Source organism: Gastrolobium bilobum, unplaced genomic scaffold (assembly GCF_033153095.1).
Source record: "Gastrolobium bilobum isolate Gb01-03AN ecotype WA unplaced genomic scaffold, APGP_CSIRO_Gbil_v1 utg1031, whole genome shotgun sequence".
NCBI lineage: Eukaryota > Viridiplantae > Streptophyta > Magnoliopsida > Fabales > Fabaceae > Gastrolobium > Gastrolobium bilobum.
Window position 1 is genome coordinate 423,876 of NW_026899326.1, and position 25,590 is coordinate 449,465.

Below are 25,590 nucleotides of genomic sequence, written 5' to 3' on the forward strand. Positions count from 1 at the left end.
TATTTATTATTTAAATAAATTATAATCTTTATAAAATTCTTATATACTTGTGTATCAAAAAAAAATATAATAAATTTTTTATGTTTATGATAATTTTATTTTTATAAAATAATGAATTTTTTGTTTTTATTTAATAAGATTAGTCAACTTGTCTCTCATCATTAAAATCAAGTATTGTCCTTCCTCGTTAATTTCCTTATGCATGTTACATTGATTAAATTTAGAATTTTCCATATTAATAGTTGAACTGTTTGGACTCAAGATTATTGATAAGTTCATTTCTTTAAACTTTTCTATCAATTCCCACTCTTCAACCATTATATGAGATAAGTGTAAGGACTTACGATTAAGGATATCTATAACTATATTTGTCTTATTAGGGTGGTATTCCTTTAGAAATTTTATCTATCTTCTTTTCTTTGCCTCGTAATCAAATTTTTTTTTTGTCAAACAAATACTTAAGGGTTTTGTAATCATTAAAGACTTAAATTTCACTTCATACAAGTAATATCTCCACATTTTTAAGGCAAACACTATTGCTATTAATTCAATATCATGAGTAAGGTAATTTTTGGTCTGGGAATTGTCTAGAAGTATAGGAAATTACTTTCCGTTTTTTTCATCAAAACATAACCTAAACCATTTTTATAATTGAATTATGATTTTTGGAGTATTGTTTAAGATTGAATTATAATTTTTTTTAGTGTTATTTATGATTGAATTATAATTTTTTTCGAGTTTTGTTTTCAATAATTTATTATTATTATTATTATTAAAAAATTGAGAGAGTTACAATGTGGTTAGTATAACTTAGTTCATTGGTAATAGTCCCCGCTGTGGACTCTCCTTGCCGACCTGTCACACTAACTACTATATAATTATTAGTTTATGTGACATGTAACATTAACTGTTATTACTATTATTATTATTATTGTTGTTGTTGTTGTGTTGTTCATTTTTAACGCAATAACTACTAATATCATTATTAAAAAATGTATTTTTTTGACATAAAAATTCTGTAAAAAATGATTAAAATTTCATCGAAAATAAAGTTTTCGACGAAATTATCGAAGAAAATGAAACCATCGAATATCTCTTCGTGAGTAACAATTTTTTCAACGGAATTAAGGATTTCGTCGAAAATTTTCAACGAAATAATTTCTATAGAATGTTTAAATGAAAAATAAATGAAATTCCATTGAAAAATCTTGTATTAATTTTCAATGGAAAAATAATTTTGTCGAAATTTTTCAACGAAAAATGAATAAAATTTCGTTGAAAAATATTTTGTTAATTTTCGACCGAAAACAAATTCCGTCAAAAATTTTCACGGAAAATAAATAAAATTCCGTCGAAAACTATTGCCTCAATTTTCTACGGAATTTTTTTTCTTTCAAAAAAAAATTAATTTCTCTCTACTAGATTAATACCAATTTATGTTTTGCACCTGATAAACAAATATAATTAAAGTAAATAACATATCAAAATCATATGATCTTAATATAATTATGTGTACAGAAGTCTCTGTTATATAATAATGAAAAGAGTCTTATATATACAAAAGTCTTTGTCGTATAATAATCGAAAGAGTCTTGTATGATTTTCGAAGGAATAATATTTTCGTCGAAACCTTCGACCGAATATGTTTTTTGTCAAAATTTTCGTCTTTAATTTTGACGGAATATTTTCAGTCATAATTTTGACTTTTCTAGTAGTGTATAAACAATGGGAAAAGTATTTGTCCGGACATAGAATTATGTCATTTTAATTAAAATTATTATGTTCTAATGTTGTGAGAAAAAAAGTTACAAAATAAAAAACCATGACGAGGAAGATTGGAAAGTTATTGACAGATTTTTTTATTTTAAATATTAAATAAAACACTACTACTTTACTTGAAATGACAAACATTTTTCCTAAACAATATAAGCCTTGAAGGCAGTGCTCTTGAAGTGGAAGGTAGGTGATAGGGACCTGCAACATGAAGGAAGAGGCACAGACGGTAATGTGGGAAGAGAAAAAGAAACAGAGGGGAAGAGATCAGATCAGAAGATGGAAGTACCAACTAGGAGAAGTCATCGAGTTAAGGTACCAGTCAAGTGGACCAAAGACTATGTGCTGGGAACACGTGGATGACAGGTGGCGGTGGGAGACTCAACATTTCTCCTTGGGTCGGTCACGTGATTTACTGCTACCTATTATCTGTGCCAATATCCTAGCCCATTTCGCAATTTCCTTTTTCGCTAATGAAGTCAAGCCTTTTGGCCCAATTAGCAATTTCCTTTTGTCGTATAATAGGAAGTATAAGTGTGAGGAAGAGGGTATCGAAATTCTGTAACAAACTTGTCTTCTCTCTCAACTTTAATCTCTGGAGTAATCAGCAAACTCGAATTGCTGAGTTATAATACAAATTATATTCTGAATTTCTGTTAATATTGTGAATCAATAGCTTAAGGCTATCAATTTGGTGCTTTCATTGAGAGTTGAACTTCTGATCTACACTATGGCAGAAGGAACTCGCAGCTCTGCTAAGCAAACAACCATTGACGAATGCTTGAACCGATTATCACATCATGACGATCAGTTTAATTCTCTAGGTAACCTGTTGAAGGAGATGAATTTGAAGTTAGCCTTGCTGGAGGAAAAATTGGATCAGAATCAGAAAAGCAAGAACAAAGTAGAAGGTGCATCGCACGGAGGTTTGGGAGATTTCTTTGGAGCAAATGCATTCAAGTCAGTGAAACTTACCATACCGCATTTTTCTGGTGGAAATCTGGAACCATGGATCCACAAAATCCAACAGTTCTATGGGTTTCATAACCTCACTGATGTCGAGAAATTCACGCTGACTTCTTTCCACATGGATGGATATGCGGAGGAATGGTATCACTGGATAGATCGCAATGGCAGATTGCGGACGTGGGAACAATTCTTGGTAACATTACGCGCCAGATTTGGACCTTCATGCTATCGTGATCTGAGAGGAGAGCTTGGTCGTCTGACTCAAGTAGCCACGGTGACTGAGTATCAAACTCGGTTTGAGCAATTGGCTAACCAGGTGATCGGGATCGACGATATCAGCCTTTAAAGCTACTTCGAATCTGGTCTGAAGCCTGAGATACGTAAGGAGGTCCATATGCATTTACCTGCAACCTTAGAACAAGCCATCGACTTAGCTATGTTAATAGAAGACAAAATTAATGATAGAAGTACTGCGAGATCATATTACAACAGAAACAGCCTTGGTTCTAGTAATGTCAGCCAAACTGGACTTTTACCTGCACCCCCAAGGTCTAATGCTCTAAGCACGATGCCAAAAAAAGAAAGCATACTAATCAAAAGGCTGTCATCAGCAGAAATGGCAGAAAGGAGGGAGAAGGGATTGCATTTTTACTGCGATGAAAAATACAACAAAAATCACATATGTAAAGGGAAGATGTTCATTCTGGTGGTACAAGATGAAGAAGGTGATACAGTGGAGACTGATGTGCGTGACTTAGAGCTAGAGCATAAGGTTGATAATGAGAAGATTGGAGGAGAAGACAATGTCATGCCTGAGATCAGCTTGCATGCCATGGCTGGTCAACACTCCACTAGCACCTTACGGGTTACAGGCCGAATCAACAAAACAGCAGTGCAAATCTTAGTCGATGGGGGCTCCACTCATAATTTTATACAGGAGCGATTGGTGAATTTTTTGGGCCTGGAAACCAAGCCAACCCAGAAATTTCAAGTATTGGTAGGCAATGGAGAGGTGATGAATTGTTTGGGAGTGTGTGCACATGTTCCCCTAGAAATACAAGGCCATGAGTTTTGTACTGACTTGTTCGTGTTGCCAATTCAAGGAGATGAAGTTGTTTTAGGTGTACAATGGCTCTCTGAATGGGGAGATGTGACCATCAACTATAAGCAGCTAGTTACGAAGTTTGAGAAGGATGGCTGCAGGGTGGAAATTCAAGGAGAGTCCAACATGGCCATGGAAGCAATTTAGCTGAATCAGTTACGCCGATTGACATCATCCCACTCAGTTGCTTGTCTATACCAGCTACAAACTATAGAACACACCAGCAAGGATTTCCAGCCAGAAAACCAAGAGTTGGATGCACGGGTGCAACAGGTCCTGCATGAATTCGATGATATTTTTGAAAAGCCTTCGAGCTTGCCCCCTTTCCAAGAGGAGGACCACCGAATACACCTAGAACCTGCAACCACAGCAGTTAATGTCAGACCATATTGGTACCCACATTTTCAAAATATATAGATAGAGAAATTGGCAAAAGAGATGCTAGAAACAGGAATGATTCGCCACAGTCTTAGTCCTTTCTCGTCCCCTGTCCTATTGGTCAAGAAGAAGGATGGGACCTGGATGCTCTGTGTTGACTATAGGGCTCTCAATCAGGTGACTATAGCCAATTGGTTCCCCATTCCAACCGTAGATGAGATGCTAGATGAACTGGCAGGCGCCACAGCATTTTCAAAGATAGACTTGCGGTCAGGATACCACCAAATCCGCATGGCTGAAACCGATATTTACAAGACGGCGTTTCGTACTCATGAAGGCCACTATGAGTTTGTGGTCATGCCATTTGGCCTCACCAACGCACCGGCTACATTCCAATGGATCATGAACTCAGTACTTAAGCCCTTTTTGAGGAAATTTGTAATTGTTTTCTTTGATGACATTTTAGTTTATAGCAGGACACTAATGGACATTTGGAGCATCTCTGGACTGTGCTTCATTGCTTACAGCAGAACCAGCTTTATGCTAAAAGGGAGAAGTGCCCATTTGCTCAATTGGAGGTAGAATATTTGGGGCATGTAGTAGGAGCCATGGGGATACGACCAGATGCAAAAAAGATCCAAGCAATCATGGATTGGAAGACACCAACAACAGTAAAGCAACTGAGAGGATTCCTTGGGCTGGTCGGGTATTATAGGAAGTTTGTCAAAGGATTTTCCCAACTGGCAGCTCCTTTGACCACACTCCTCTAGAAGGATGGTTTTCAGTGGAGTCCATCTGCTACTCAGGCCATGAACGAACTCAAAGAAGTCCTATCGAACCCCCCAGTGTTAGCCTTACCAAATTTTAGTGAGCCTTTTGTGCTGACGACTGATGCATCCGGAATTGGGATTGGAGCCCTGCTTAGCCAAATTAACCAACCAATAGCTTACTTCAGTCGAAAACTGTCCACCAAACTGCAGCAGTCGTCAACTTATGTCCGAGAGCTGTTTGCCATCACTGAGAGTGTTGCAAAATTTCACCAATATTTGTTGGGCAACAAATTTACCATACGAACGGATCAGCACAACATCAAGGAGTTTATGGCTCAGGTAATTCAAACCCCAGAGCAACAACGCTTCCTGGTGAAATTGTTGGGGTTTGACTATACCATTGAGTATTACCCCGGAGCTGTTAACAAAGTGGCAGACGCCTTGTCTAGGGTGCACGAATGAGAAAGGATTGAAGAACCGGCCCAAAATTCCATATTCACCTTGTCCACATTAATAAACCCACTGTTAGATTCCATTAAAGCTGAGGTCAGTAGTAAATCAGAATTGGTAAAAATAAGCATGGCAATTGAAGAACAGAGAGATGGTTATGAGCATTACTCTCTCAAGGATGGATTGATTTTTTTCAAGGGAAGGATTGTCCTAGCCAGCACTTCTGAGTTAAAAACCTCCTTGCTGCATGCATTCCATTCTACTGTAATTGGAGGACATGGAGGTACGCGTAAAAACTTGCACAGAATATCCACCCATTACTACTGGCCAAATATGAAAAATGATGTGCAAGAATTCGTACGAACTTGCCCTGTTTGTCAAGTTACTAAGTATCAACCACTGTCTCCCGCGGGTCTTCTCCAACCTCTATCCATTCCTCATGCTGTGTGGGAAGAATTGTCGATGGATTTCATAGTAGGACTTCCCCAATCAGAAGGGAAAACAACAATCATGGTTGTAGTAGATAGCTCTCGAAATATGCCCACTTCTCAGCTTTGGCCAGCAACTTTACAGCTTCAAAAGTGGCATCCGTATTTGTTTCAGACATCTGCAGACACCATGGCATTCCTAAATCGATCGTTTCAGATCGCGATCGCATTTTCCTCAGCTGATTCTGGCAAAAACTCTCCCGTCTCAGTGGCACCCGCCTTCAATTCAGCACGGCCAATCACCCTGAGAGTGATGGACAGACGGAGGTCACCAACCGAGGACTGGAAAAATACCTACGTTGCTATGCCATGGAAAACCCACAAGGTTGGGTTCAGTACTTGGCGTGGGCAGAATTTTCATACAACTCTTCATACCACTCTTCTACTGGGACCACTCCATTCTAGATCCTCTATGGACGACTACCTCCGACTTTGCAACTGTATAATGGAGAATCTTCGCCCATTGAAGCCATGGACACCCTGCTAACACAGAGGGATGCCATTATCAGACAGCTCCACGAGAACCTCCACCGCACCCGTCAGCGAATGAAAAATCAAGTTGACAAGCACCGCTGTGACATCCAGTTTGCTGTAGGTGATCAAGTGTTGGTCAAACTCCAACCTTATCGGAAAAATCAGTACATAACCAGTCTTTCTCTAAGCTCCGACGCCGATTTTATGGCCCCTTTCCGGTCACGGCACGCATCGGGTCTGTTGCTTATCGGTTGGAATTGCCGGAAGGGTCACGGATTCACCCTGTCTTCCACGTATCGTTGCTCAAAGCTTTTCGCCAAAATTTGTCGTTTCACCCATAACCACTGCCGGCGGTGACTTGGGATGGACATCCAGTGACCGATCCGCTAGTGATCCTTCGTTCGCGGACCATTTCGAGTGGGAAAGGTTCAGACTTGCAAGTACTGGTGCAATGGAGGGGGCCGCCCTTAGAAGACGCTTCCTGGATTTCAGCTTCGGAGTTTTGCCAAGCTTTTCGACAGTTTGATCTTGAGGACAAGATCGATTCTTTAAGGGCGGAGGGATTCGATAGGGACCTGCAACCTGAAGGAAGAGGCACATACAGTAATGGGGGAAGATAAGAAGAAACAGAGGGGAAGAGATCAGATCAGAAGATGGAAGTACCAACTAGGAGAAGTCATCGAGTTAAGGTACCAGTCAAGTGGACCAAAGACTATGTGCTGGGAACACGTGGATGACAGGTGCGGTGGGAGACTCAGCATTTCTCCTTGGGTCGGTCACGTGATTTACTGCTACCTATTATCTGGGCCAATATCCTAGCCTATTTCGCAATTTCCTTTTTCGCTAATGAAGGCAAGCCTTTTGGCCCAATTAGCAATTTCCTTTTGTCGTATAATAGGAAGTAGAAGTGTGAGGAAGAGGGTATCAAAATTCTGTAACAAACTTGTCTTCTCTCTCAACTTTAATCTCTGGAGTAATCAGCAAACTCGAATTATTGAGTTATAATAAAAATTATATTATGAATTTCTGTTAATATTGTGAATCAATAGCTTAAGGCTATCAGTAGGCAACAACCTGCTCGAGTAAGAGAGAGTAGCCACAGTGGCCATAAGGAGAAAGGAAATTGCAGACAAAGCAAAGGAACAACTATGACTGGCAGGGCCAATGGTATTAATTTGTGTGTGTGTTTCAGCAAAGCTTACAAATGATATCTCCGATGTAATGGTACATTGACATGGGATCAAGATTTCTGTGTATATAAAATCTACCATTCACTACAAGAAGACAAGGGAAGGATAACCTCCAAAAAAAAAAAAAAGACAAGGGAAGGACACTTTAAGGATGAGAAATTAACATACTGATTCACCGTACATGGGATTAAGATTTCTATGTATATAAAATCAGAAAAAAAATTCTGCAATTACTGTATAAAAGTTATCTTTATTTACTTCTAAAACGATATTGTTTTGAGATTGAAAGATTAAAAAATTATAATTATGAAGACTATAATAATCCTGAAATAAATTAAAATTACAAAAATACTGATTTCTGTCCCAAGACAACGTCACGTTAAATTTATTGCAGAAAATTTATTTGTAGTGACCGACCGATATAAAATGTATCATTCATTGGGTTATGCTTATGCGTCTTTCATTCTTGTCCAATTCAACGTGATGAGTATACCGTAATTTCATCATACAACCAGGGACGTGGTGGGTGTCATTAATTGGTTCTTTGCCGAATCTCTGTCATATGGCAAATTGTGATTACATTACGATTTCAACGTGAAGCATTACGATTTTCTATGAAGCACCAATACTTAAAAAATTCTGACATTTTGACATTTTTTGACACTTCAATGTACGTTATAAAAATTTAAAAAAAGTTTAAAAATTGTATTGCGTGGAGTTTTAATTCCAACTATTAGATTCGTTAGATTACGATTACTATTTTATTGAGTTTAATATAAATATTTAGGATATTTATGTTTCTTTGTAAAATTCATGAATATTATAAGTTTAGTTTCATTTTTTTGTTAAATTATTGAATATTAAATATAATATACACTACATAAATTTAAAATATTTTTTAATATCAAAACGTGTCTTACCGTGTCAAAATCTAACATTTTTTAAAATTAACATATCGAAGTGACGTGTCTCGTGTCGGTATCGGTGCTACGTAGACGATTTTTAAGTCAAAGACGTGCGCATTCAACGTCTTTATCCAAAGCTACAGGTTTTCGTGTTATATATTTAAGAAGAAGAAGAAAACCGTTGGTTAAATAGAATTGAATGCGAAAAACACAGTATCCTGCGGCTGTCTTTTGGTCGCGAGTAAAAGCCACAATTCACCTGATGCATCAACATAAAAACCGCGAGACCACTGGAGACCTTTTTCTATTTCAACATCGATCAATAAAAAAATTCATATAAAAATCATGAATTCTCAAACTTATCCCAGCTAAAAAATTCATATTCAATATTCAAATATAAGAACATGAATAAGGATATATATAGAGAGTTCATAATATTCAAGTTGATATGATTATGTCACGATGTTATCACACATAAATTTTTGCTTTTGTCCCAGAAATTTTTTCTCTGCTTAGTTTGTCCCATTGTAAAAGAAAGAGATTAAAAAAAAATAATGAAACCCACTCACTTTTTATGTAAATAAGATAGAGAAAAAATTTCTTCAGCAAAATTAGGAATGTTTTTCCCATACACTTATCATTAGGGATGTGCATGGGTTGAATCGAACCGAATTTTTTGAAAAACCGAACCGAATTGGTTTAAATGGTTCGGTTCGAAAATGATTCGGTTCAGTTCGGTTGAAAACGATTCAGAATCGGTTCGGGTCGATCCTATTTTGAAAAGAAAAAAAATTAAAAAATAAAGTTATAAAAACAATTTGGTTCGGTTCGAAAACAGTTCGGTTCAGTTCGGAAATGGTTCAGTTCTTAAACCGATTCTAAAAACCGGTTCGGTTCATGAACTGGTTCTTTAAAAATCGGTTCGGTTCATGAACTGATTTTTTAAAACATGTTGTTTTAAGTGCAGTTCAGTTTGATTCATGGTTCGGTTCAGATTTTTGGTTATTTTGTACACCCCTACTTATCACATACATAAAATAGTTTTTACATCAAATTGACTATGACCATCTAATGGAAGACGGGTTTCCACGTTCAGGGCCCAGCATTTTTATATGCGACCTTTCAAAGCAATGCTGTGGGAGAGGAAGTAAGAGAGACAAGCCAAAATGGCCAAATGGAGAAAGGAAATTGCAGACGAAGCAAAGAAGCAGATATGGCTAGCAGGGCCAATGGTATTTGTGTGTGTGTTTCAGCACAGCTTACAAATGATATCTCTCATGTTTGTAGGACATTTGAACGAGTTGCTTCTAGCTGGTGCTTCTTTGGCTACTTCATTTGTGAATGTCACTGGTTTCTGTGTATTGGTAAGTTGACATGATTTTTCTCCCTCTATATACATATTTTTTCTAGTACAAGTGTTTAGTATTCCATATTTTCACACCAGTGCACAATATCATATCTCAATCCCTTTAGCTACGTTTGTATTAATGTTGTGGAAAAATGAACTATGCAAATTATTTAGAGGTTTTCAATAGTTTTGGATGATCATGAAACCAAATTACTTCTTAATGAGCACAGGGAACACAAATTAAGTTAGGATGCATGGTGCTGTTCACAAAGTAAGACACCACACCTTTATATTATAAGGACAATTTTTCGGGAAGTGAAATTCGGGCATACTATCTTTTTTATTTCCCCATTGACCCTTATAAATTTTAAAATTAAATCTCAGATTAATCTGTTTGACTTGAATAAAAATTAATTGAATAATTAAAACATTATATTTAAAAATAACTTATAAAGAATTAGTGAGTCCCACTAGACAAACATGTAAATTAAGAATAAAATTTTAAAATCTTCGAAATAAACTACTCCAAATATATATCCTTCCTTAGGAGCTTTATACACTCATAATCATAAGTGATGAGATAGGAGCTTGCATAAGTCATAATTCAACTGGTTTGGATGGGCATTACAATTTTCAAATTGATTTTTCTTAAAAGTTAAATGTTATTTTGTATTTGAATGGAATACCTAAAAAATTACTTTAACGTAACTACAAAAAAATATTGGATATTAAAATTAAAAAAATGCTTTCAATGTATAAAATTATTAAAAAGGACATATGAAAATAAATCATGGAAACAATATTTTGGGGTTGGGGCAATAATAATAATAATAATAATAATGAAAACAATATTTGGTAATGGTGGTGGGGTTGGTTGAAATTGGAATTGGAGCAAATTTATATTTTGAGAAAAGCTTTTGACTTCTGCTTTGTTTTAGAAGCCATGAACTTTAACTTAAAAAGAAATACTATTTTGACTTTTTTCCCACTTTTTCAAACAATGACATTTAAATGTTTAATTAAAGTGAGAAATACTTTTTTAAAAAATAACAGTTTTTTGAGTAAAAAAAACTCATTCAAATGGGATCTAAACTTCCTTTCTAAGTTTTTCTCTTTGGGCCTCATCCCGTTTCATCATTACAAAAATATTTTGTGAGACATCAAAATATTAAATACTTTCATTTTTTTTAATTAATATTTTGTTTTTGAGTAACAGGAGAAAGAGAATGTCAGGTTGACTGTTTAGATAATTTATCACTACTCTAATAAAATACAATCAAAATGTAAAGGAAAAGTATTGAACTTTAGAACCCCTCAAATAAAAAAAATTCAATGTAGGTCAACCTCCCAATGATAATTTTAACATATATAGTTGATAATAATTTTATATCGGTATAAGTTACACTCTTAATTTCGATCATTAATTTTATTTATATCTAAATCGTCTCTAATTTTTTTTTAATTACGTGAGTTGGATACAAGTGAATAATAACCAATAACGAGTGCCAGTTTGAATCTTCTTATTTTTAACTTCTCTTTTCCTTATAACCAGAAGTTAGACTAAGTGCCTGTTTGGATCCTCTCTTTTTTAAACTAGAAGCTACTTATAAGCATAAGCTAGGCTAAACAGGTTTTGGAAAAAGCTCTTATAACGAAAAGCTTTTTTTTATAATGAAGAAAAAAGCTGAAAACTAAAAGCCCCTCCTAGGAGCTTTTTTTTAATCTCTTATCTGTTTTTCTTTAATTGTGTGCTTTTTTTTAAAATGAAGAGTGATAAAGATAGAGAAAGAGATAACTTTCTTGAAATATGTGCTTTTAAGTAATTTTTAAGCTAAAATTTTTATGTAATTTTCAAACAGCTTTTAGCTTCTTTTTTTAAGCTCTTTTTTTTAGCTTTAGCTTATAAGTAGATTCTAGCTTGAAAATAAGAGGATCCAAACAGAGGAGCTTTTATAATGACAAGCTCTTTTTTTATAATAAAAAAAAAGGCAAAAACCAAAACCTCCTAGAAGGAGCTTTTTTTTTAAGCTCTTGTAATTTTTCTTGAATTGTGTGCTTTTTTTGAAATAAGAGCCATATAGATATAAAGAGAGGGACTTTCTTGAAATATGTGCTTTTAACCAACTTTTTAAGTTAAAAGCTTTATATAATCATCAAACAGCTTTTAACTTCTTTGTTTTAAATTTTTTTTTTAATTTAGTTTAAAAGTAGATTCTAACTAAAAAAAACATCAAACATGTTTTTCTTCTTGTTATACCGATATAAATTTGTCCCTGATATATACTCAAGAATTTGTTCTTCTAGATGTGCTTTGCTCCTTAAAATTCGATTTGCTGTTTATGTTCGCTGCTCATTTAGATAGGTATGTCAAGTGCACTGGATACATTTTGTGGTCAATCATATGGAGCAGAGGAGTATCACTTGGTTGGCATACACATGCAGAGAGCCATGGTGGTAATCATGGTTGTTACTATACCCCAGTCCATTATTTGCGCAAACTTAAAGCCTATTCTAGTTGCTCTGCATCAAGACCAAGATATAGCTGCAGAAGCTGGACTATTTGCCCTATACTTGATCCCAAGCCTTTCTGCCAATGGCCTTCTACGGTGCATTGTCAAATTCCTACAAACACAAAACATTGTCTTTCCTATGTTGCTAGCTTCTGGATTTACTACCTTAACACATGTCCTTGTTTGTTGGGTTTTGGTTCTAAAACTTGGCCTTGGCATCAAAGGAGCTGTCATTGCAATTTGCATTTCAAATTGGCTTAACATGGTACTACTAGCACTGTACATCAGGTTCTCCTCTTCATGCAAAAGCACTTGGACTGGTTTCTCAAGGGAATCCTTGCATAACATCCCTCAATTTCTTAGGCTTGCTTTTCCTTCAGCAATCATGGTCTGGTATGATATGATATTTGTTACTGAACACCAAAATTTATTTCCATAGATGTATAACAACTTGCATCCAAATTAGCTAATATGAAAGACTATTTGTTTTACCAAATGATGGTAGCTCAGTTGGCGCATGGAGCTGAGCAGGTGAGGATGGAAGTATGTGTTCAATCCTCCCTATTATCATCTTTAGGAAAAATTTAAAGCCTTAATCTTGAACTCATCCCGAACAGGAATGTTTCCCGTGAAGGATATCTGTGGTTTATCCATATAAAAAATAAATAACTTCGTTTTTTTTCCTTGTGACTAATAATGTGAATTGTTAAATAACGAGAGAAAAAAGAGGAACATTTGAAATATTTCTGTGTATTGACTGATGAAGGTTGTACAATATATAAACAGACTAATAGGCTAAGCCCAAACCTAATGTAATCTGACCTAATACAAAATAAGGAAACTCTAATTACAAAATAAGGAAACCCTAATTACAATATATTTCTAACACTCCCCCTCAAGCTGGAGCGTATAGGTCATGTGCACCAAGCTTGTTACATATAAACTCTATTCGAGGGCCCCTCAAAGATTTTGTAAACACATCTGCTAATTGCTTATTAGAGGGTACAAAGCTAGTTTTAATTTCACCAGCAAAAACCTTTTCTCGAACAAAGTGGCAATCTATTTCTATATGCTTGGTTCTTTCATGAAATACTAGATTTGATGAAATGTGTAGAGCTGCTTTATTATCACAAATGAGAGTTGCCTGTCCAGTGTCTCCAAACTTAAGTTCTCTGAGAAACTGTTTAAGTCAGATGAGCTCGCAAGTAGTAGTCGCCATGGAGCGATATTCTGCTTCAACACTTGATCTGACAACTACGCTTTGTTTCTTACTTTTCCAGGAAATCAAGTTGCCTCCAACAAAGACACAATACCCAGAAGTAGATCTCCTATCAGTTGGACAACCAACCCAATCAGCATCACAGTACCCAACCACTTTATCATGACCTTTATCTTCATATTCAAGGTCTTTCCTTGGAGATGCCTTGATATACTTAAGAATATGAATGAATGCATTCCAATGTTCTTGACATGGAGAATTGATAAATTGACTGACAACACTAACTGCAAAGGAAATATCAGGCCGAGTGACTGTGAGGTAGTTCAATTTTCCAACCAATCTTCTATACTGCTCAGGATCTGAAAAGGGCTCCCCCTGATTTGGTAGAAGCTTGATACTTGGATCCATAGGAGTATCAACAGACTTTGAATTTAACAGAGCAGTTTCTTCAAGAATATCCAGAGCATATTTCCTCTGAGATATCACAACACCAGCTTTAGATTGGGCCACCTCGATTCCTAAGAAGTATCGAAGTTTCCCAAGATCCTTAGTCTGAAAATGATGACATAAGTGTTGTTTCAATCGAGTGATCTCATGCTGATCACTGCCTGTGATGACAATATCATCCACATATACCACCAGATAAATAGATCCAGAAGCAGAATGACGATAAAAGAGAGAATGACCAGCTGCACTCCGAGTCATGCCAAATTGTTGAACAACACTGCTAAATTTACCAAACCAAGCTCTTGGAGATTGTTTGAGGCCATAGAGAGACTTACGAAGACGACAAACAAGACCTGACTCCCCCTGAGCAACAAATCCAGAAGGTTGCTCCATATAAATTTCTTCCTCAAGATCACCATGAAGAAAAGCATTCTTGATATCCAGTTGGTAGAAAGGCCAATGGCTAATAGCAGCCATGGCAATAAAAAGGCGAACAATAGATATTTTCGCCACAGGAGAAAAAGTATCATTAAAATCCAAGCCAAAGACCTGAGTGAAACCCTTCACCACCAAGCGAGCTTTAAGACGATCCACTTGACCATCAGGTCCAACCTTAATAGCATAAATCCATCTGCAACCAACCACAGATTTTCCAGAAGGAAGAGGCACCAGGTCCCATGTTCCATTATGATGAAGAGCACTCATTTCATCAATCATAGCTTGTCTCCATCCCGAATGTGAAAGTGCATCACCTGTGGTCTTAGGAACAAATATATAGGATAAAGAGGAAAGGCAAGCAAAATATGATGGAGAAAGACGATGATAACTAATATTGACTGTATACATGGCCGGAGGGCGAGTATCACGAGTACCCTTACGAAGAGCAATGGGAAGGTCACTATCCGAAGGTGGGACCGAAGCCGTGGGAGGAGATGCAGTTGAATGGGAGTCCACAGATACATCTAACGAACTATGCTCGATCTTATCAGCAGAAGAGGTGATAGAAGGAGAGTCAGAAACATGGATGGGTAAAGACGGAAGGTAAAGAAGGTCACCTGGGAAGGACGACTGTACAGAATCAGTATCCACAGGAGTAGTAGAGGATGCAAAAAAGGGAATTGATTCAAAAAGGAGACATCCGCCGAGATAAAGTATCGACGTAAAGTGGGAGAGTAGCAACGGTAACCTTTCTGAGACCGAGGATAACCCAGAAAAACACATTTATGAGACTTGGGAGCTAATTTATCCAAACCTGGACCAAGATGATGAACAAAACACGTAGAACCAAACACATGTGGAGTTAAAGGATATAAAGCTTGATGGGGAAATAAAATAGAGTGAGGTACCTTATGATTGAGAACAGATGATGGCATGCAATTAATGAGATAGCATGCAGTAAGTATAGCATCACCCCAGAATGTGTATGGAACATTACCATCAATTAACAAGGCACGAGTGGTTTCAACCAGATGGCAATTCTTGCGCTCGGTTACACTATTTTGTTGAGGTGTATGAGGGCAAGATATTTGATGAAGAATGCCATGAGATGAAAAGAATTGTTGAAATTGATGAGATAAGTACTCACATCCATTATCACTACGAAAAATACGAATAGGAATACCAAATTGAGTTTTTATTTCATTATAAAATAACTGAAAAATAGAAAACAGCTCATACCGCTTTTTCATTAAAAATAACCAAGTGCATCTGAAATAATCATCAATAAAAGTAACAAAGTACTTAAAACCCAAAGTAGAAGAATGACAACTTGGTCCCCAAACATCAGAGTGGACCACAGAAAAAGGAGAAACAACTTGACAACTAAGACGACTCGGAAACGTACTACGAGTATGTTTTCCAAACTGACAAGACTCACAATTTAAAGTAGAAAGAGATGATAAATGGGAAACCATCTTCTGAAGCTTTGCAAGACTAGGATGGCCCAGACGAGCATGGATAGTAAGAGGAGAATCCACAGTGGAGCAGGCTGAAGAAGAGGGAACTAGTTGATAGAGGCCCCGAGACTCACATCCTTTGGTAATCTCCTTCCCTGAATTCCGATCCTGAAAGATGGCAGAGGTTTTAGTAAAAGAAACAACGCAGTCAATGGATTTGGTCAACCGACTAACAGAAAGTAAGTTAAAAGGAGAATCGGGAACATATAGAACATGATCCAGAGATAAATAGGTAAAAGAAGAACTGTGCCAATCCCCCTTGATTGGACCAGAGACCCATTGGCCATAGTAATAGTGGGAAAAGAACCAGTAGTACAAAGGGAAGTGAATAAGGACTTATTACCAGAAATGTGATCAGAAGCCCCAGAATCTAGAGTCCAAGGGCCAATAGAGTGCAACTGAGATATGCCAGCAAAAGAATTACTAGAATTACCAGTGGGAGCAATGGATGCAGTAGGACCTGATGTTTGCTTCTCAGACCACCAAGTCACAAATGCTTTTGCCTGACTCCAAATAGCTTCACAAGTAACAGCAGGTCGAAAAATCTGTTTGATAGACGGATGAAGAATAGCTTTAATGAGACTACACAACTGAGCATCAATCATCTTCCACCATGTGCGCTCCTTTTCCACCACAGATTCAGCCGTAGTGGTGAGATGGGATGCATAATTCTTCCCATCCAACCAAAGTCGCAGATCGGAAGACTAAGTGTCATAGTTGGACCCATCCAATTTATCCACACTCAACGGAGCAAGGATATAATTGGAAAAAATAGTAGACTCCGACTTTTGTCCAGCCGGAGTCCCAGAACTAGGAACATTGGAGACAAGAGGGTCCATAATCAAAAAGAAATCAGAAAGAACAGATCACAGAACTAACCGGTAGAAGAGGGATCTGTACGTCAATGCAAAAAGAGGTCCAAACACCAAAACAAGACCAGATCCAGAACCTACGCAAGGAGACGAGAAGATCGCAACCAGCCACGACCAGAGAGGAGCCTCTACGCGCCGCTGGTGTGAAGAGAGTGGCCGAAATGTCACGCGCGCGTGAGGGCGCGTGTGAACTTGGAATCGAACGAGACCGGTGGCGTTGGAACCGCGTGGCTGAGACGAGCATGGCGGTATGTGGATCACCGGAAAAGGTGACTGGACGGTGGTGCTGGACGAGACAGAAGGTCTGACGGCTGTATGCGGAGAGAGAAGCGTCCGAAAACTGACAAGGAGACAGCTCCGGAAAAGATTTAAACGACGATGAACAGTGGGTTCACCGGAAAAAAAAAATTTCAAAGTTCCTTAGGCTCTTGATACCATGTTAAATAACGAGAGAAAAGAGAGGAACATTTGAAATATTTTTGTGTATTGACTGATGAAGGCTGTACAATATATAAACAGCAGACTAATGGGTTAAGCCCAATCCTAATATAATCTGACATAATACAAAATAAGAAAACTCTAATTACAAAATAAGAAAACCCTAATTAAAATATATTTCTAACATGAATAACCAATGTTTGTAAGTGTTAAATGATGCTCTGTGATACTGCCATGTTACAGCCTCGAAGCATGGACGTTTGAACTAATGGTGATTCTGTCAGGTGCTCTTCCCAATCCAAAATTGCAAACTTCAGTGCTTTCTATATGGTTAGTTTTTTAATTAAGGTCTTAAGGTTATGCTATGGTATGTCCTAGATTTTATATGGCGTGCCTATACCTTGATCTTTCTCTTCCCCAGCTTTAATACATTTGGTCGGTTTTGGATGATACCCTTCGGAGTTAGTGCTGCTGCAAGGTTAGTTGTGTATACATATTATTAGATGAAGGTTATATTTACAAATCTTTTGTTTATAAACTCTTACAAACTATATTATGTACTCCTGGAAGTACACTATATTACACTATATACTTCCAGAAATAGATAGTATAATTTGTAAAAAAAAAATTATAAACGGATTCTTTCCCATTATTATATCTTGCAAACTTTATTTTCTTTGAATTTGACTCCCAAACTTAATTATTTTGAGGAAAAGCAAGTTTATAAATAATATGTACTAAAAAAATTTATTTCAATAGTGACTTTGGTAAAAAATAATATTTACATTTGTTGATAAAAGTACTTTTACATGTTAATTGTCAGTAAAGCTATATAAATATTGTAAAATAATAATATAATATTAAATTATGAGGATATTTTTGTCAATAACATCTATAACTGGGTTATTCTTCATTGCAAAAGTAATAAAATGTTGCTATGCAGAATTGATTTTGCTCTGAAATTATCAAACATGCTGGCACAAAACCACATTTTTACCCTCAAAGGTGATCCCATATCCTGAAAACGTTTTTCCAAAAATGCTATTAGTCTTGATGCTGAACTGTGCAACTTATATATTACTATATCCAAAAATAAATAAATAAATGTATATTCATTAAGACTAATCTTGATCAGAAAATGTGCTTGCTATGCCACTCAGGGAAAAATTAGCAACAGACTAAGTGTGTTTGGATGAGTATTTGCATTCCTGATTTTAGATGGTTTTGATTTAGCAAAATTGATTTTGGTTAAAAGAGAGTTTGAAGTGAAATGATTCAACTTTTATATCAAAAGTAAGTCTACGCAAAACCTACATTTTTTTCACTTTTAGTCAAATGTATGTTTAGAAGAAAAACTGATTTTAGTTGAAAATAACCGAACATCCTTTTATTTTTTTCTTTTGCAATATCAAATTTCTGGTTGATAACTTGTGTTTGAGGCTTTTCAACACAAATCCAAGCATATTGTAACTCTATCACCAAAAACAAATATAGCAGTCACATGGTTTTTATGCAATTATTGGGTTTAACAAGCCTCATTTTATTTATATATTTCATTAAACAGTACAAGGATCTCAAATGAACTAGGTGCTGGCTGTCCAAAAGCTGCATATTTAGCTGTTAAAGTCACCTTATTCATGGCCTTCACGGTTGGGGCTTTAGAATTCACACTCCTTTTACTTACAAGGAACATTTGGGGCCCTATTTTTACCAATGTACCTGAAGTAGTCAATTATATGGCATCCATGATGCCAATTCTTGCAAGCTCTGCCTTTGTAGATTCACTTCAAACAGCATTCCAAGGTATTAAACAAAATCCCTCAATAAATTCCAAAAAAGATATTAGATAAAGATAAACTGTGACCGTAGTAAAAAAAAGTTGCATTAAAATTATATTTTCAGCATAATTTCTAAGAAACCTTATACATGATTAGATTGAATGGAAGAAAAAATAGTAAATGAATTACTCAATTAAGTAAAATACCAATGAAATTTATGAAAAGAAGTATACGAGGAAAATAAATGAATTCCACTTTATCTATGGCCTAAAAAGAAAAATCACATGCATGTCAATTGACCTTAGACCTTATGTTTATATACACATGTGAACTTGAGCTTTATTAATTCTTTGGGTTGTGAAAAAAGGTATTGCCAGGGGATGTGGCTGGCAGAAGCTTAGTGCATGTAAAGAACCTTGAGGTCACCACCCCAAAAGCTAGCTCAAAGGGTGAGAGTGTCCAAGGCCTTATAAACTCCACATTAGTTGCACATACAATCAATGTGGGACTATATATCTCAACAGTGCATTTATTAATCTTGGATCTTATTATCTTGTGGGAGTTCCTTTTGCAATTGTGTTTGCTTTTGTCCTCCATATGAATGAAAAGGTAAGATTTAACCAATCTGTTATCTTGTTTCCTACTAGTAAACTTGTTTAATTGGAGCTAGTGCTATTAAAATGAAGTTGATTTTTTCAAAAAAAACACAGGGGCTCCTTTTAGGGATTATACTTGCACTTATTGTGCAAGTGGTGTGTTTTCTTCTAGTCACCTTAGGCACCAATTGGGAGAAAGAAGTAAGTCATATCTTTAACTCAGTTTTGTTTTCAACTTAGAATCTTAACAGCAATATCTTCTCTGTTCAGGCAAATAAGGCAGCAATAAGAGTACGAGGCAATAGTTGTGTCCAAGTTGATGTACTTGCACTGCCAAGTGACCAAATGGAATACAGCAAAGGCAATTGTGTGGTGATGGAACCAAAACTCAAGGACTAACTATTTACCAAGCTTATACTTCGGGCATGAACCATGAAATATAAATAAAAGAAAAGTATAATATAAGTAGTAAAAAAAAGTATATAAATAATAATAGGATAGAATATCTGAAAATATCTCTTAATATCATTATCGTAATATTGTAATTATTACAAAGTATGTTAGATCATGTTTAAAGAATATTTTTTGTATTTATTATATTTTATAACGTGTTTCTTTAATTAATTTAGATGGTTTAATGAATACAAAATTGTGTAAGTTTTCATATAATAAATGAAAAACTTGTATATTAAAATAAAATATAAAAATAAGCATTTATATCGTAATTTGTTTAAGTGTACTCTAAGAGCTTGTTTGGTGGTCAAGATAAAGATGATAGGATAAACTATTATATAATGCTCTTGGTGAGCCACCATGATATAATAAACTTATTCTATTGACTCATTTTATCTTATTCACATGATAAGTTATCTTAAGTGGGATTGAGTGAGGATTGGATAGTGTAAGATAGCAAATATCATGCCCAACTTATCGCGATTATAGCCTTCTACTTTTTTATAAGGAACTTCATTGGGAACGTGAGAGTATCGATCATCCATCACCACTATCATCATTGGTCAGCCACCATAATTGTCACCAGCCACCACCATTACACCCGTTGTCATTGTCGCCATTTCCACCACAATCACTAACTACTAGGCATCTGCCATCACCACTATCATTGGCCACCATTACCACAACTGCCACCGACTATCATTATCATTGTCGTCGTCGTCCACTGCTATCAGTCACCACCACCAACCATAGGTCAACTATGTACTACCACTTTCACATGCACCCCACTTACCACCGGTATTCACAATCAATTTAAAACTTGATTTTTAAAATTTTATTTGATGAGGATATAATTTTTATTTTAAAAAATTTGTGAGTTATTTTATTTATTTTAATATATTTTATTTAAAATTATAACTTTTATATTTTTAAAATAATTTAAAATAAGAATCAATGTACAAATAAGTTAAAGAAAAAAATTATTTTAATAATGAATTTAAAAATAATTATATGAAATTAATTATATTATAACAATTTTTTATTATTATTATAAAAATTATTTACGTCTATTTACATCATATCTTGATAATATTTAGTCCATCTCAAATACTGACGATAACATTATCATATCAGATTATTTATTTAATGAACATCAAATACGGAATAAGATATATGAGATTATCATGTCAATATCATTTCCTAATCTTATATATTTCAATTATCTTATTTATTTCTATCATATCTCATCCACCAACCTAGTTATAAGAGCATATATTCTCCGCTAATAAATGCCTTTTAACTATTAGTTTAGAAGGCTTGGATTCCTATACTTAACATCTACCTATTTTTATTTGTTATGTTACGAAATCCATGCTTTTTCTTTTTTCTTTTTTTGGTACAGGTCCATGCTTTAGTCTTAATTGTTTGAATACGACGTGGCCCAAATTTTAGATATGAGATCCTCAAAGTAAGGATATGAAAATGGACTGAATTTACTGGGTAGACTCGATTAGCATAATATAAGTAGCTTCTACTGGGCTGGACCAAAATGTTGATCCAATACAATATCCTTTGTCTCTCTTTTTATATCCATTGAATTGATGGACCTTATCAAAATTTCTGAATAAAGATAAAATAAACATAAAAGTTAATGTTATGCAAAATTTTAACACAATAAAAATTTCTTAAATAAATCCAATGCAGACGCAGTCATGTCGTTATCACGAAGAGAGCATTAATTGAGTCAACTCTGCCACGTTTAATGTATGAATGTTTATGTAACTGTAACGGTATAAAGAATCAAAAGAGTTAGGTCAATGTGTGGGGAAGCAACGGCAGGCTATTAAAGTTTTTGAAATAGAGAAATATAAAATTATTAATTTAATCTAAGAATATAATATTTATCTCTTCATATTTTATTAATAAAAAATTGAATTATTATAAAATTTATTATCATAAGTAGGTTGGATTTGATTTATTATTCACTCTTCAAATTTGATAACTTCTCGTATGAAGAGATGTATTGGAAAAAAAAAACAAATTAATTAACATAATCCTACCCAATAATTTAAATTTTTGAATTAAATTAAATCTTAATAAGCATCAATGTACTTATTGTAGGGCCAATATTTTTATTCTCTAGTTACGTTAGCAATAGAAATATTGAAGAATGTGACAATTAAAAAAGTTGTTAAACATTTTAATTTTCAAAAATATAATTATGTTTAGTAAAATTATTTTTACATATTTTTATTTTTAAAAATATTAATTAAAAAATGATTAATTTCTATTTAATTTTTATAATAATAAATATAAAATGATATTAATTTTTATATTCCTACAAAGGTAAGAGATTAATCTAAAAAAGAATTATTTGGTGCCGTTTTTACTTTTGTGTTGTTTTCTTTTTTACAAGAGTTAAATATAAAATGTAATTTTTACTTTTCTGTTGTTTTCTTTTTGACAAGAGTTAAATATAAAATGCAATTTCTCCATGACAGAGGGGACCTATTGTAGTATTGTATAAGATTCCACTCAATGTCAGCGACCATAACAGGAAACTGTTTGCAGTATTTAGACACCTTCGAAACAGTTTATTATTTAATTTTGTATGTAGTACGTGCAAGTGTACACATTTTTGCATCCATTAAAGAGTTCTTATTAATATTATGACTTAAATTTATTACTTCTACACAAATTGTTATTAATTCTAATCACTTGAATTATATTGAGCTAAAAATCACGATGGAAATAAATTTACTTGAATTTTGGCAAGATATATAAAGTTAATAAGAATCGTTGATCAATTGACAATAAATTATTTCAGTTTACTTCCAGTTTAAATACATAATTAAGTTAAAAATTTATAAGAATAATTTTATTATCCTTTTACTCATGTTAAGCTCTAAACTGAATTAGTCGATATCAAATGATTTATAAAAAATATTAAAATTAATGACATGTATTGAACTTATTACATATATATAGATCTTAATTAAACTTTATTTTATGAAAACAATTAAATGTTAGTCCAATTATTATACTTTTGGGAAAACAATTTGGAGCAAGGTTTTAAATCGCAATATGTCTCGTTTATTGTTTGACCCATTTTTGGTATTGTGTATCGTGAATCGTATCGAATCGTAAAATACATAAATATAATAAAAAATAATTTAAAAATACATAATATACTTAATATCATACAAATTTAAATTCCAAAAAGATACAATCAACAAAATATATAAGTAACTAAAATACAAACTAGTTATTCTCCTATTCATCAATCATCAAGACCGATATTATCACTACTATCACTACCAGCATCTATCAGTGGCATAATTAATATATCATCCTCTTTATTAGTGTAGTCATTTGACTCATCTCTAATTTCTTATTCAACAATTTGAGGTCATTTTCCCTTATCATTCTTGTTAGTAATATCATTTTGTTTATCAAGTCAGTTGACATTATCTTATTCTTATATAATTATGCCTTTTCTTTTATCATTCATGTCGGCTTTAAGATTTTTCAGACTAAAAAAAATAAAATTATACATAACAAAATATATGATTACATATGTAAAAAAATTAGATAAGGCGTTTGACTAAAAGAAATATTATACGAGCATAATGTACGAGCTAAAGCAAGGTAAGATATCTTGAAAAGACACTTTTTTTGTTTTTTATTTACGCAACCTTCTGTTGCTTTAATTTGAATCAATTTTTTTATATATTTATTTTTTATTTTAGAGAAGAAAGAGATTTTGAATATTTATTTAATTATTTCAAGTTTTTTCAGATTGATTTTTGAATTTAAATTACAAATCAAATCTTTATTTTCTTTTACTTTGATTATTGGTGTTATGGGCCTATATGAGTGGCTCATATTCTAGAAGGCCCAAGAAATGGCAACAAAAAGAGGAAGTAATGCAAATAAAGGAAAGAATTCTTGATTGCCACAAATCCTAATACGACAACTACAAACCTGGACATGGCTTAAAAAAAAGCCACAAAAAGTTCAGAATTTCATTACTCACAGGTAAACCCTTTAAATAAGAGATAAAGCATACAATTATAAACACTCTCTTATTGCTATGTTGTCACTGTGCACATACACCACCCCTTTGGCAACGTTGTTACTCTATACACACTAATCTACTACCTTAAAGATATCTACTCCATAGACATCTGACTAGAAATCTCTATCTCGAGGGCAGAACATTTGGGTTTATGCTCGTTCTCTTAAAAGCCCAATCGGGATCAAGTTATGAGAAGATCCCAAGTAGCCTAAGGCTGGGGTTTCTTGGTGCCCGTTTATATTCTCACTTTTAGCCACTAGCCTTGGGGATTCTTCTGCAGTTGTATAGGCTTAGGTAAGATCATATCTCTTATAGTGAGAGAGTTCTCACACACTAACCATTTTCCCTTGAGAGATAGTCTGGAAGGTCTGCTGCTAACCAGCTACAAGGAGATCGTTCGTGTTGAGACACAGTGAAGACCAGTTCGTGAAGAGAATTAACACATAAGGAGGTCGCTTATAGACCTGTGCTGCAAGAGGTATGCCATGTGTGTTTGAGAGACGATGATGATTCGATAAGCATATAAATGTACTAGGTCCTTAAATCGCTTCTGTTTAAATCCAATTTATCCTACAATAATACCTTTTCTAGTTTTTTTTAATTTAAATCACAAATCAAATCTTTATTTATTTTTTTAATTCAAAAATTATAAATTTTGAGTTATTTTTGTATCGTATGATACACGATACAATATTGTATTGTTCGATATAACCCTTTTTCTGATACACCCATCGATATGTATCGCTGAACTTGTGAATTATATGTATTATATCGTATGAATCGTATTGTGTATCGTACGACTCGTATCGTGTATCGTATGATACTGATAACAATAATTTGTAGAAAATACATGTGTGAGAATGATAAGCATATATACCCGAGCACCATAACAACTTGCATGCTCCGTGAGAATAATAAATACATGTGTAAACACTAAACAATTAGTTAATTAAAACCTCTAAACCAATGTTATTAAACTTGTGATCGAGGTATCGGATCAGTGCATCACTAGTTGAACCACATGATCCCTCAAAATTTCTTCACTAGCAAAATCTATAATTATGTCTACTTAAAATTATGTCTAGCAACAAATGCAAGGATTGATTTATGAAATAAGGTCTTGGCATGGAAAATGATATTATCATCTTTAACTAGCCTCCTTCTCAAATGATTAGTTTACTAGGTGAAGATTTACTTGTTTTCATAACTATATAATTCTTGCATTTTTATAATCCATTTTTTGGGGCTTAGGCCCTCCCTAATTATGGGAAAAGAAAGAATTATCCATGGGGTCATTATTAAAAAAAAAAAGAGTAAATACCATTTTTGATCCTCAGCAAATCTTATGATACATGCTTTAGTCCCTAACAAATAAAAAGACTATTCTTGGTCCCTAA

General features: G+C 34.5%; 1 protein-coding gene across 1 annotated transcript; it reads left to right on the top strand.

The window, feature by feature from the left end:
- Window positions 1–7,010: 7,010 nt before the first annotated feature.
- Window positions 7,011–20,061, top strand: LOC133289665 (protein DETOXIFICATION 16-like). Its single transcript, XM_061487656.1, has 11 exons — window positions 7,011–7,175; window positions 7,454–7,571; window positions 9,652–9,863; window positions 12,206–12,750; window positions 17,532–17,618; window positions 17,710–17,766; window positions 18,853–19,091; window positions 19,434–19,464; window positions 19,588–19,675; window positions 19,777–19,863; window positions 19,933–20,061. The coding sequence occupies exons 1-11, from the start codon at window positions 7,011–7,013 to the stop codon at window positions 20,059–20,061; spliced, it is 1,758 nt and encodes a 585-aa protein (XP_061343640.1).
- Window positions 20,062–25,590: the final 5,529 nt, after the last annotated feature.